General features: G+C 41.5%; 1 protein-coding gene across 2 annotated transcripts in view; it reads right to left on the reverse strand.

Annotated features, from left to right (window-relative positions):
- Nucleotides 1-236: 236 nt before the first annotated feature.
- The window catches only part of LOC137332132 (complexin-2), a 225,138-nt gene continuing 210,293 nt past the window's right edge, over nucleotides 237-15,081 (reverse strand). For both annotated transcript variants that reach the window (XM_067995837.1, XM_067995838.1), the window contains one exon: nucleotides 237-1,415. In XM_067995837.1, the coding sequence (XP_067851938.1) occupies nucleotides 1,218-1,415 (198 nt within the window). In that variant the 3' untranslated portion in view covers nucleotides 237-1,217. The remainder of the gene's footprint in view (nucleotides 1,416-15,081) is intronic.

A 15,081-nucleotide genomic window follows, 5' to 3' on the forward strand; every position in this document is an offset into this window, starting at 1 on the left:
AAAATGTTTCCTTAATATGACGGCAGTCCATTACATTGTATAATCAGTACTTGACTGGTTGTCTTGCAATGTGCCTCCATTTGCCAAAATTCTTTATAAACTTTATTCCCCCCAAATTCCTGATAGCTAAAGACACCAAAAGATTCACACCTCGAACTAAAAGTAGTTTAACAGTGGAAAGAAACAGTGATTATTATAAAGATTCCCCTCCCCCTCCCAACCCCAAGAAAGGCTCTAGTCACTTTCATATTTTGAATGATTAGGAATGATTAGGAAATAATTCAATTTGTTATTCATCTTAGCATTGTATTGTGTAAAGGTGGAGGAGCTGAATTAACATTTTGCTGGGCACTGTGTTCCAAAGGCTGATGATTAGCATTAAATCATTTTCAATGCTGAAAGTATAATTGGATTGAATTTAGTGCATTGGTGGCCTCTTATCATCTTTAAGCAAACATATTTTCTCTGTGACGTACAGAAAATGACACTGCTACCTTTGTACATTAAACCAGAGAGATCCTCATACCTTCCCAAAAAGCAATGATGCTAGATATTTTTACAACAAAAAGATTATCAACTTATATCGCAAATTGCCATTTTTTTAACAAAAGGCATTTCCATATGATATTGTACAGTTTCACCATTTTAGCAAATCATGCAAGATATTTGCTACAAAACAATTAACTGCATAAAACTTTTAAAAATCTCAGTAGAAATCACTGTGAAAATTGTCAGATCTTATACACATACAACGCAGGGTGCCTAGCTGCATGCCACCCCAAGTTCTTCTGTAACAACCAACAACCAAGTCACACATCACAGCACATTTAGCAATATGGCAACTTAAAAAGGCAACTTCAAAAAAGTCTGCAATACAGTAGAAAAGCTCAACGATGAACACAAATTAATACAGCCAGTTGTGAGGTTGAGAATTTCAATATTACATGAGCATATATGGAGTCTACAATAGAGACGTTTAGGAGTTTACATGAGGCCTACTGGTCTCCCAGACTCCTCATGCTCATGTCAACCCCCTCACCATGGCTTACATCATAGAGAGGCACAAAAAATCTTTTGTAATTATATTGCAGTAGGAGTAGAAGCATTTATTCTAGTTAGAGAAAAAGGAAATTTGTTTTAATATATGGTCAAAACATATGTAAATCCTATTAATGTAACTTAAAATAATTTACAATATAAAGAATTCTTTTCTTAAACTACTTCTTGAACATGTCTTGAAGTGGGCCAGGAAGATACTTAAGGACAGTATCAAGGATGCTTTCTTCTTCCTCTTCTTCCTCATCACCACAGCCGGCCGGAATTGCTTTCTTTGGGCGAGTCAAACTCCCTTCTATTGGTGCTTCCATAGCAGCCTTTTCCTCGGCTTCCTTTTCTTCCTTCTTCTTTAGTCCATACTAGAGATGGAAGAAAGCAGATAACTTTATCATTATCCCATCTAGAACCACCTAAAACAATGAACAGCATGCCAGATTTTACATTCAGTAGCATTTCCCATCCGTGTGTTAATCAAAATCATATTATAAGCATCAGTACAACATTTGCAAAGTAACATTGCTTAAAATATAACTTGGCATTGGGTATTGATTAAAATGTAACTAGGTCCAATAAATATAGATAGGCTACCATAGGTGTGAACTTTGTCCTGGAATTTCCTCCTTGGGCACAACCTAGAAGTTAGACCTGAAAATGTGCCCATTATGCCGATGTCAAGATACGCTCAAATTTCCTGCCAATCTCAGAATATGCCCAAATGTAAAAATGTGCATAAATAGCATAAATCAGTGTAAATCATCGTAAATAATCGGGGCCAAGGAAAGCACCAAATTCACACCATATAATCCTTCTTTATTTCGAAAATTAAAGTTTCAACAGCGTCATTCATGCACATTAGGCACACATTTAAGAAACTGCAGTCGGGTAAACTTTTTAATTTTTAATGCCACAAAAATGCATGGCTTATTCACACGCAGTCATAATGTAATTGCATGAAAATTATCCATGGGGATGTATCATAAATATCATGTTCTGGATATTGTAAGGGTCACGTCTATTTCAAGGTTACAGAGCGGCCTTTATCTTTAGATTTCTGGGCACTTCCAATTTTCTGCAGTCTGCATAGAGATAGATGAGACTGTACTGTTCTGTATAAACAGATAATTGTAAATTAATGCATGTGTGAGAGAATGAGTGATTGCAAGTGAGCCTGTGAAAGTATAGCTTGCAATAGAGATACATTCCTTATTTGGCACAAGTCGTGCCTAAAAGGTTAAGAGCTGAGGCTAAATCCAGCTGAGTGATAATGTGTTGATAGCACTCAATTTTTGGGTCAGCTAATTTGCATCTTTATTCAGATAACTAGGTACACACTGTGGCAAGTGTGTGGAATACAATAGTGGTAAGAGAGGAAATGTGTGTGTAAGTGAAATATAAAGGAATGCAGATAGCTAAAGAAGATCACAATGATAGGAGGGGAAGAACAATTCTGAAAGCCTTTAGAAAAGATTCAAAAGGCACCTCAATCCATTAACAATCTTTCCCAAGGTGCAGGAGATTGAGAATGTCAGCAAAGAAAGCCTCATGTGCAGACTTGAGGCCACAACTTCTCAGCTCAGTTACTTTCTGTGCCAGCTCAACATGCATGTTAGCAGAAGATGCCCTTATAGCACAGCTCTGCATCTGGCTCCGCTGACCTAGACACTATGATGACACTAGGCACTGGCTGTGGGAAGTAAGTCTGTAAATATGATTGGTGGTATCTTGGTGAGTATGACCAACCAAGCTTCACTGGCCGATGATAACCCTGACATACTTTCTTTCAATTAGCACCATGTAAAGCATACCATGCAGCCGTCCTTCACATCTACTAGATCCACCTTGCTTGCTGTCACAACTTATCACGAAAAACAGAACCTCCACTGTCACTAATAATCTGCCAAAGTGAGATTTGGTCACCACTTTCTGCAGATGGGTGTGTGTGTGGCTACTGATGGATTAGCACAGAGCATCTTTTATGCAGCACAACTCATCTGACAACCCTCCTCTTCCTCCCAGCACCTCATATGAGAGAATTACCATTGGGATGGCTGTAATGTGCTGTGGAAAAAAAATGAAACAATTGGCACAAAGAATCATGAAAACCTATGTGCCTTCTCCACCCTCACTTCCAAAAACAAGTGCGAGGGGCTCATGGACTTTTTTGTCACTACGATTAAAATCATACGTTCTGCTGCATCCCCCCTCCCGTCACCTTGTCCACCAAACCACACTTCCCTCAAGATCCGCCTCCCCAACCCTAAGCCCACATCCTTCTCTAGCTTCTCTTCTATCTCCTCATGCCCTCTCCGAGCACTTGCCCACGAAACCCACCTACTATTCTCTCACCTCCCATTCCACTAAACTGCTGACTACCTTTCCTGGCCAGCCTCCCAACCTCCACCATGCTAACTGACATTCTAAATTGTTCTCTTTCCTTGGGTACTGTGCCCATCCCTTTTACAAACCACCATCATCATCCCCTTCCTTAAAATTCCCACCCTTAACCCCTCTGTCCTTGCAAACTACCACCCCACCTCCAACCTCCCATTCCTCTTCAAAGTCCTTGAATGCACTGTTGCCTCCCAAATCCATGCCCATTTTTCTCACAGCTCCATGCCCATTTTTCTCACAGCTCCATGTTTGAATCTCTCCAATCAGGTTACCATCCCTGCCACAGCACTGAAACTGCTCTAATGTTTCTTCAAATGACTTCCTTTGTGAATGTGATCACACCATTGCCTTTGGAATCTGCCAAGGATCTATCCTTGATCCCAGCACTTACCTACTGCCTTTAGGCGACATCATCCAAAGACATGGGCCAGGATTTTGACCCGGAGCTGGAAAGGGGGCGGGAGGTCGAATCGCAGATGGGAAACCCGGAAGTATGGGCTTCCTGGACGTCCTTACGACTTTTTTTGTCGGTTTGCCACCCGACAGGCCGGCCCGGTTGACAGGCTGGCCTCAATCGGACAGGAGCAAAGCAAGGAAGAGGACGTGAAAAGGTAAGTATTCAGATAAGTCTTAGATTGTATGGATGGGGGTGGGTACGGGGGCACCAATGGGCATGGGGCACCAATGGGGGGAGGGGGGAGGGGGAGGTAAGTCAACAGAGGTCAGTCACGGGGCAGTGATCACGGGTCATGGGGGGGGGGGGGGGGCGGTTGGATGTCAGTCACTGGGCGGGGTGGGGGGGGAGTCAGTCACCGAGGGTGGGGGGGGAGGTGTTGGAATTGGGGGTCATCGTGGTTGTCTGCAATCATTGGGGGGAGCGGCGCGATCATTGCGGGGGGGGGTTCCGTGATCATTGGGGGGGTCCACGATCATTGGGGGGCGTTCCACGTTTGTTTTGGGGGGGGGCTCGTGATTGTTATGGGGGGGGGTGCGGTTGCTGCAGGTTGGCTTGTTGGGCCTGGGGGAAGCACTCCTGCTCCTCCGGGCCCACAAGCTGTGTTATAGAGGCACTTAGCTGCAGTTTCAGGCCTTCTCGCCTCCTCTCACACGACGTGAAGCAGAAGGCCCGGGAATCCCAGCCCCCAGGGTTGAAATTACAAAACCTTTCAAAATGGAGGCCCGCAGCCTCCTTGAAAGGTTTTCGTGACCACCCCGCCTCCTGGGAGCTGAAATTGTTGCAATTTTCAATGCCCGCCCCCAACCCACCTGTTTTTCACAGTTAAAATTCTGCCCATGTTGTCAGGTTCCACATATATGTGGATGACACCCAGCTTTACCTCTCCAGCCACAATTTACTCCAGTGAAACATTGTGATGATCAGAGCCATTGTGACCCCCACCACAAACTCCATACCCTGGCCTTCAATCCCATCCCCCATCCCAGCCATTAGCTCAGGTTAAAGCTGATCGTTTGCAACTTTGGCGTTACGTTTGACTCTGAGATGAGATTCCGACTTCATATCCTCTCCATCACAAAGACTACCAACTTTCACCTCTATAATATCACCTGCCTCAGCTGATCTTCTGCTGAAACCCTCATCCATATCTTTGCCACCTCCAGACTCAACTATTCCAATGCTCTCCTGGCCGGCCTCCCAACCTCCACCATCCATAAACTTCAGCTCATTCAAACCTCTGCTATCCTAACAGGCATTAAGTCCCTCTCATTGAGCTCCCCCAATGCCTCCAATTTAAAATTCTCATCTTCACATTCAAATCCCTTTGTGGCCTCGCCCCTCCCTATCTCTGTAACCTCCTCTAGCCTTACCACCCCATCGAGAAATCGGTGTTCCTCCAACTCTGACCTCTTGCCCCCCACCACCCATTCCCTTCATCCCACCTTTGGCGGGCCATGCCTTGAGTCATCTAGTTCTAAGCTCTAATTCCCTGCGTAAACCTCTCTGCCTCTCCATCTTTGTCTCCTACTTTAAGACCCTCCTTAAAACCTACCTCTTTGACCAAGCTTTTAGTCACCCCTCCTAAAATCTCCTTCTTTGGCTTGGAGTCAATTTTTGTCTGATTACGCTTCTGTGAAGTGCCTTGGGATGTTTTTCTACATTATAGGTGCTGTATAAATCCAAATAATGACCGAATGAAACAACCAAATTTCCAACTAACATCAAATCTAGAAAATCTAGAATACAGATACCTTAAGGAAATAGAATGTCATAAAGGTGCAAATTGAGGGATGACGTTAGTTGAAGCTGAAACGCACTATACGAATAAAATAAGGAGGCCTTTTCACTGTATTAAACTCACTTCAGAGTACCCGCACATCCAGAAGAGAACGTTTCCATCCCCATTACTTCTTTAATGAACACAAAATATTTTCAAGTATATACATGTAAGACATTCCCTTTATTCTGGTTATTTAGATATACGCTGTCCCTTTAAGAGGCGTTGTGTTTCCAAGAGTTCACATTATTTGCCACGGGGCAGTCAGCACTGCTTCGGTGAGGTTCAGCAATGGCCTGTCGATGCGCAAGCCATTGGGCAGGTAGACCTACACCAGCTGCACCTGCAAGTAGCAGTATGTCCCATCATTGCCATGCAGCATAGCCACTGTGTTTTGACTTCCTGCAGGCAAAGCTGGAGGCAGCCCTCAGAGCCTGAAGCTCTAGGAGTGAAAGTGGTGCAGACGCGAAACATGAATATGAAGTCGTTTTCTCCTGGGAGATCAATCTTGTCTTCCAGGAGATACCCAGTCAATCCAAGAGGATTGGCAAACCTGGTCAGTGAGATGACCCAGTGAAATTCAGGAACATAAGCTGTAAACAGCTCAGGTTAGCTACGCTATTATTATAACTCACCCTCTGAGACTTTTAAAAGGCAAGTTGGAAAAGCACAGGTGACTAGTCATTCCGACTACAATAAAATGAGAAAATAACACATGGCCGTATTGCTATTTGAAGATGAGTCAGACCACACATTAGACAATAACTAGAGTGAATAATATATTACCACTTCTCCAGCTTGAATTGCGCCAGGTCCATAAACCAATTACATTGTTTGGAATAACTATTTTGTGGTTCTTTTGCTCTGATGTAATGTGAGTTGGGGTTACTCACTCTAAACCAACCTCCTGACATTATTTATAAATAATGCAACATATGGGATCAATCTAATTGACACTAATGAGCTAAGGAATCATTGAAAAAGATGTGCCTTTTGCATTCACGAGTACAGATCTACCACAATTATAATACAAAGGAGGTTGATTTCAATGGGAAAATGCTAGGACTAAAATTTGAACATGGCCCTCATCTCCTGCATCATCAAGAATGCAGGTGAGAATGAGATGAATAGAAACTGAAAGCATGATATCTGGAAATGGATCAGACACAGGGAAGGAAGTCTACACAAATGAAGATTAATTAGCCAATCGAATTTGATCAATTAAACATCAATCGACTGATAATTCAATTAACTGAAGACAGAATCATTGTGTGGACAACTGATACATATATACAAAACCAGCAAAAAGGGAAGAGAATATCTCTGTGCAATATCAAGAGGATATTTAAATCTGTTGGACAGATTGTGCATTTCTCCAAATGTATCAAAAATGTGAAAACTACATTTTGAAAAAATCTTCAGGATATCTATCTTTCCCATTCCTACTGGTTATTGAAGATCTGTTCTAACAATGACTGTGAATGAAACCCAAAGTTTCAGACACAGTTGTGTCTAGTATTTGTTTTTGAAATAAATATCTGAGATAATGAAAAGAAATATATTTATTTCATTATCTGACAGTATTGTAGAAAATAGAATAACTACATCATATTTTCCAGCTCGATCCGATCGGCATCCTGCAATTTTGTATTGCTTTTTTCTAATATGTTATTTTATTTCTATTGTTTACTGATCCTGATCTAGGATTCTGCTTTCAATTGTAGCACTGAGTTCTGTAACTGATTTACATTTTTTTGAAATGATTCCCAAAACATATGCACTGTTAGGTGCAAAGTGAAGCTTCTCCCCTTGGTTAACCAAAATGGTACCTACTGAGGTGGAAAATAAAATAATTCTCAGGAGAGAAGGTTGACTGTGTCTCTAAACAGCAGGAAATTATAAGCATGGAGCAAGGCCATAATTTTGGTTTGCATTCACTCAGTGATCTCAACTGCAGTCTTATATGAGCAGCAGGTCAGACCTCGTTGAAAATCAGCACTGGTGGTCCCCCGTGTCAAATCCGATCCAAAATAGAATAAATCCATCAACTATGTTATTTCATGTGTTTTAGTTGTTCCACCTTAACTAAGGTAGTAACACTAGCAGGACCATGGTATGTTCATGGCAAGAATGTGAAGGTCTTCCTGAGTGTACTAGATAGGCCCATGTGTGTATAGATTAGATATAAAATCGCAAGTGATGATTAACATGACCTTTTCAGTGTTACGGCTCAGAACTAAACCTGGAAGTTCAGCATTTTAGATGTTATTTAACTTTGAGACAACTTGTGTTGCGCTATATAAATTTCTTAGTTGCTGGAAGACACGACTCTCAATTAAGTGACCTAAGTTTGAACTATGCTCTTCACTTACATTCCAGTTTTCACATTTCCTAGAGAGAGAGTTTTGCTATCCCTGGATCTGAGGTGTGAGGGAAGGAAGACAGGCTCTATCGCCACTTTACAGTGAAATCTTGTTTGCCAGAAGGGTGGCCTGACTGACCATTCCTGCCCAATAGATTGATGAAATGAAGAAAACCATAAGCTTTAGGCTAGTTACTTGTCAAGTAAGTTGACTTGATACTGCTGCATTCTTTGCATTGATTCAAACCTCACCAATGCTTTCTCATTGTTTCAGATTGTTAGTCTGACTTGATACATTGTGATCCTGAGACTATTTCCTGAAAAGAATGCCTCAAAAAGTGAATGTGTCAGAATCAATCAGTGTGCAGTTGGTGATGTGAGGGTAATTTTGAATGTCAGCCTTTAAGATTTTTAATGGAAGAATTGTACATGGGTGGCAAAAAAAATTATGAACATTCAGAAATGTTGCATTAGTCCATGAAAATCAGGGTCCTATTCCCTGCTCATACTCTGCCTATTGGTACTTGGTGTAGAGCAGCCTAACCAGTGGTCCTTAAAGGGCACTCCAGAAAATAAATTAAAAAAGCTTTTAAAATGAATTTTGTGGGTCCAGGAGAAGCATTAATACTCCTCCTGGCCACACAAAATTCACCCCTTCCCCCAAAGCCTGATGCTGAATTTGCCAACCCCGCCGTCGACGAGCTGCTCCAAAAGTTGACAGAATTCAAATGAGGGCCGACCATGAAAATGCTTCGGGCCTCTGGCTGCTTCCATCAGGTGGGCGGTAGGCTCGATCCATCTGCCTCCTATGGAAGCAGTCACTTCAAAATCAATCCCATTGAGAATAAAACAGAACAATTATTGCTAGGCCTCTAGAATTCCAAGCATAGTTGATGAATACTTTCTTGTGTTACTGCTTTTTGTATAATTTTATGATAAAGAAACCATCAGTTTTGATAAAAATTGCAAATGTTGCAAGTCAGAAATAAAAACAGAAAATGCTGGTAATATCGAGTTACATCGAAACTACAGCACAGAGATAGGTCATTTGGCCCAACTGGTCTATGCCGGCATTTATGCTCCACACGAACTTCCTCCCTCCCTACTTCATCTAACCCTATCAGGATACCCTTCTATTCCTTTCTCCCTCATGTGCTTATCTAGCATCCCCTTAAATGCATCTATGCTATTTGCCTCAAATACTCGTTGTGGTAGCGTGTTCCACATTCTTACCAATCTTTGGGTAAAGACATTTCTCCTGAATTCCCTATTGGATTTATTAGCGACTATGTTATATTTATGACGTCTAGTTTTGAACTCCCCCACAAGTGGAAACATTTTCTCTACATCTACCCTATCAAACACTATCATTATCTTAAAGACTCTATCAGGTCACCCTTCAGCCTTCTCTTTTCTAGAGAAAAGAGCCCCAGCCTGTTCAGCCTTTCCTGATAAGGATAACCTCTCAGTTCTGGTATCATCCTTGTGAAACTTTTTTGCACCCTCTCCAATGCCTCTATTTCCTTTCTATAATATGGAGACAAGAATTGTGCACAGTACTCCAAGTGCGGTCTAACCAAGGTTCTATACAAGTTTAACATAACTTCTCTGCTTTTCAATTCTATCCCTCTAGAAATGAACCCTAGTGCTTGATTTGCCTTTTCTATAGCCTTATTAACCTACATTGCTACTTTTAGTGATTTGTGTATCTGTACCCCTAGATCCCTTTTCTCCTCTATCCAGTTTAGACTTTTACTATCCAAGCAGTAGGTGACCTCCTTTTCTTTCCTACCAAAATTCCCCGCCTCTCACTTACCTATAGTAAAATTAATTTGCCGACTACAAGCGAATTCTGCAAGTTTATTAATGTCCTCTTGCATTTTGACATATTCTTCCTTTGTATTAACTACATCCCCCAATTTGGTGTCATCTGCCAATTTTGAAAATGTACTTATAATTCCCGAATCCAAACTGTTAATGTAAATTGTGAACAACAGTGGTCTCGGCACCGATTCCAGCGGAATTCCACTTCCCACCGTTTGCCAGTCTGAGTAGCTACCCTTAACCCCTACTCTCTGTTTTCTGTTTTATAGCCAGCTTGCTATCCATTCTGCTACCTGTCCCCTGACTCCACATGCTCTGACCTTAGTCATAAGTCTACAGCAGATCTGTCAGCATCAGAGAAGAGAAAAGACCAGTTAACATTTTGGGTGTAGACTCTTCATCACAACTGTTCCAATGAAGGATCTACACCTGAAATGTTAACCTATCTATTCTCTGATGCACCTGCTGCATATATTGAACATTTTGAACTGTAGATCTGTAGAGTGCAACTAGAATCACTCAATGTGCAAGATGTGTGTTGGAAAGCAGAAGAGGACCCAGTTGCTTAATAGAAGAGTAGTGAAGAATAAGAAAGGCACTTAAAGATTCTGCAAGTACTGTACTTCACTATATCTAGATTACAATTTTATGTATTCAGTTACATATAATTAAACTCAAAACAGTTGGTACATGTAACCAATTGTGTTCTTATATCATCTCCTCCAGTCCTATAACCTCCAAGATCTCTGCGCTCCTCCAATTCTGGCCTCTTGCGCATCCCCGCTTTTCATTGCTCCACGGTTGGCGGCCATGCCTTCAACTGCCTAGGCCCTAAGCTCTGGAATTTCCTCCCTAAACCTCTCCACCTCACTACCTCTCTCTCCTCCTTTAAGTCACTCTTTAAAACCTACCTCTTTGACCAAACTTTTGGTCACCTGTCCTAATTTCTCTTTATGTGGCTCGGTTTCAATTTTGTCTGATAACTCTCCTGTGAAGCGCCTTGAGTCATTTTTATTACATTAAAGATGCTAAATAAATACAAGATGTTGTTGTTGATGGCTACCATGTATGGCTGTGGCTACAACAGGAAAAGGAGAAGGTTTTAAAACATTTATCAAATGTTTAAATAAAAGTTTGGATTGATATATTTGATTGGGTAATGTATGTCTGTATGTAATAATTCGAAACAGTGGTGGCAGGTCTGATCCTAGGTAGCTCTTCCTTGGTGCTACTGTGTGAGCTATGCACTTGTATTCTCTAGTGGACGCAAGTATGAGGGAAGAAGAGCTGTCTATATATCAGATCGTTTCTCGTTCAGTACTGGGTACATATTTGTGGTCTTCAGTCATCCAGGAGACGGAGGATATTAGGCTTGCATCTGTGCCACGTCAGTTTAGGGCTGGGTACAAAATTGATTTTTTTTTTTCCCTCAGGAAAGCAATCTTGGTGCACCTCTTTCCCCTTTTATATGTTCCATCAGATGCCTGTCACTGCGGTACTGCTGACTTCCTCTGTGTAATACAGAGACCCAATTGTTTAATAGGGTATAAATGTAGTGAATCAGCTCTCCACACTTATTCTTCAGTTCTCTGTACATTGGACTATTTTCACTAAAGAGTGCAATCAACAAAAGGAGAACTGAGTATCTCGTGTTGGCTGGACTCCTGTAATGTAAAATCATTTTTCTTTGTTTTCTTTGACAGCCTAAGTGAGGTGTAGAGGATGCATCTGACTCCTGTCAGTTTACTGGGAGATGCATCTATATTCTTTGACGATTTAGAAAATAGCCTATATTATTTCTCTTTTTGTACTGTGAAGGGTGATAATTCTAAAGTCTTTAATTTTTTTTCTGTTTTGTGCTTATTATGGATGCTAAACAGCTTTAACTTCCAATATAATACCAGCTTAGCAAAGGTAAGCCTTCACTCAGTGGGCATCTGAACAGTTGTCATAGCAGCCCCAAATGTACAGCATAGAAAATTGATTTCAATCACTCGCCCACCCACCCACTCAAAGTATAGGATTTGTGATAAAACACAAAGGAGAGCTTCTGCATAGCACACGTCTTTCTGCCTGTGGCACTTTAAAGTTCCTGCGATATATTCAAATCATGCCGAGTGTGACTGATAATATTTTAGAAAATATGTTCAGAGAAAAAAATATATCCTAAACTTAAAAACTGCCTGCACTATAGCTGTTCCTTTTAACTGGGTGAGATTCATACACCAGTACATATTATCTGTTTCTAAGTTTCTTTTAGTCTATTTTTAAAGTTTATATTTCTTCCCCCTTTTTCAGATCCCTGCCCTGAGAATCTGCGGGGCTTCCATCTGAATCCCAGTTACTCCAGCTGGAGTTTGGTGCAACCCACCAGAAAACAGCAGGGACCCGGTAACGCTGGCTTTCATCTGTTTCCAGGATTTTCTGGCCAGCCTTGTGAGGAGTGGAACCTCCATCCACCCTTTGGAAGGCAAATGATGCCAAGGGAGTGACCCCAGGGTGAAGCAAGGTGGGGATTCCCTATGCCAGGAGTTCCTACATCACCAGCTCAGTCAGGACCAAATGCTGAACTGGAGGCAAGTGAGATGAGGCATACTGATCTCCAGATAGGTGCTAGGTGGTCCCATTGGAAGAGTCCAGGCCAAGGAGGCAGTCTGGATCCAGAAGAATGGACAGAATATTTTTTTTTAAATGGAGATCAGCCCTTCTACATAAAGGGTCCAAAGGAACATTACATGTGATCAGGGAGCCTCCTCCCCAAAAGGCAGCTAGGTGGTAGATTTTCTGGCTACACTGGGCAGGCGGGTGCTGAAGATGTATCTGTAGTGGTTCCTATGTGTGCCAGCCCCATTAAAATGTGGTGCTCTCCTGCTGACTACAACTTTGAAGGGGTAAGTACTATGGGGCATTGGCAGTCACCACCCTTGCCCCAGGATTACATCCCACAAATTTTCAGGCTCCTGTCTTCATCGCTATACATACTCTTAGCTTTCCTTTAGAGCTCTAAAACCAGCAGCTAGTAGCAGGCCTATAAGGATTGGCATGTATTTTTGTTTTCCCTACCTTATCTGGGATGCAATCTCAGATAAATTTGATTTAGATCCAGAGTTCAATGTATACAAAAGCAATGGTGGGGTACGGGGTGGTTAGGGATATCAATGTTCTCGCATTCTATTATTGAAATAAAATGCTGCGTTACTGGGATAATCAGGTTTATTGCTTTTCTTGCAAAAGCACATCAGGAGACTTTGCATGTGACTGACAATAGTGCTGTTTTAATCAGAACAAAGGGGACTGTGGTGCTGGAATGAGGGACTCGAGTCTGAAAGCTGAAACTCTGGCATTTTTAGAGTAACAATTGATTAAAGTGATGTTTGCTATTTTTATATTTTGTTTTCTTTGCAAAATGAATGATTGCATCTGAACAATCCTCATCAAAGAGCTGAATTTTAAGGCATCAATGGAAATTTGGTTGCGAAGATTACAGAAAAACTCCCTTTAAGCAAAGATGTTTGCAGGAAATTCTATAGGCTGGTAATAAATACTAAACAAGATAATAAGATGTTACTCTACTGTAAATTCATGGTGCTTGCAATGTAATTTTAAGCCTGTAATTATAATATTTATCAATCTATTGGTCTTTTAACAATTTGTAATAGTACTGAATGGATGCATTATTCTATCTATATGAATTGATCTGATTCATCTGTGTTAACCATGTGACTATTAGTGCATTATCATTCATATGGTCAGGAGAGAGCTATAGGCTTGACTATTACTCTGCAGTCAAGCCCCTGCCTTCTCTCTCTTTCCATGCCTTCCTGTTTCCTCCAAGCATGAGTTCCAGAACTTGTCCTTCCCAATCCATCTGAGCCTGAGCCTGAGCCACAATCCAGCCCTGGTTCCCATTCCCTCCTAGCTGCTGCTCCAGGTCCCTGCTCCCTCCCAACTCAGCCCCCGATCACCTTTCCCTCCTAACTCAAGCCCTCACCCTCTTCTCTTTTGCGTAAAAGCAAAAAGACAACTCATGCCACAGCCCTCACCCTCACAGAGATAAATTAATTTCTGGAGGTATGTGAGGTTTGGAAAGTATTGGGTGCTACAATGAGGGGGGTGTTACAATCTCTCTGGATGAACTAAAATGGACCGATTTCACTCGTTTTAATTACCTTGCCCGTTCCTTTTTGTGTTCCAATAATCTAACTGTGAAGGTGTTGTTTGGTGCCATAAGGTCGAGGTTCAACCATCCTTCCTCCCTCCCTTCATCCCCCCATTCTTTCCCTCCCTCGTTTCCTTCCACAAAAAATAAAACAGTAACAAAGGCAGGTAATAAAAAGTCAGCAATTACAAATAAATAAACAAGAAATCTAAATAAGAAAACAGACAATACTCTTAACAGATAACAGTAACAGCCCTAATGATATCCCTAGGACCAATCTGGGTGAATGAGGACTATTGCGGAGTACAGCAGGCACAAGTAAAGTTGTAGATATCTATGGAATAGATCTGAAAGAAAAAAGAAATGCAGCAGCCTTTGAAAATCAGAATAGAATCCCACCATTAAAAGGAAAAACCAAACCGGCCTAATATGATTGCAGGGAAAAGGAGTAGAGACATTGTTTTTCCTGATTAATGAGAGATTTTACAATGAATGGGAAGCCTGAAGAGAAGAAGCAACAATTAGAGATTACCTACCCAAGAGGTAATCTAAAGGGAACCATGGGGTAGAAATTAGTCTGCCCTGCTCATCGATAATTAATTCTACACCTGGTCCTCCAACAGGCGTTGAACCTCTCATTAACATATTCAAGGGGTCTAACGCCTGCTTCAGGCAAGTGCCCAGAACATCTAATAAATGGGCCCCATGAATTTAGCAGTGGGACCAACGTCTGCATTTCATTTGTCCATTTCCCTTTTAAAAACTAATATGGATTCTGCTTCCATCACTGTTCCTGGCGGGGCATTCTATGTCCTTCCAGCCTCTCTGTTCTTTTGGTGGTGATCTTAAATTTAAGACCTCTAGTTAGGTACTGACTTGGTGACCAGTGGAAATAGATTTTCCCTATTTACCTTATCAAAACCCTTCATTATTTTAAACACCTCTGTCAGTTCTCCTTGGCATCGACTTGACGCCATTCAAACAGTCTGACAGCACATAGTTGCAGTCTATTGAATAATTTCTCCTATTGGTATGATAAAAGTACTTTGCAGAAC

The sequence above is a fragment of the Heptranchias perlo genome, chromosome 14, assembly GCF_035084215.1.
Source record: "Heptranchias perlo isolate sHepPer1 chromosome 14, sHepPer1.hap1, whole genome shotgun sequence".
NCBI lineage: Eukaryota > Metazoa > Chordata > Chondrichthyes > Hexanchiformes > Hexanchidae > Heptranchias > Heptranchias perlo.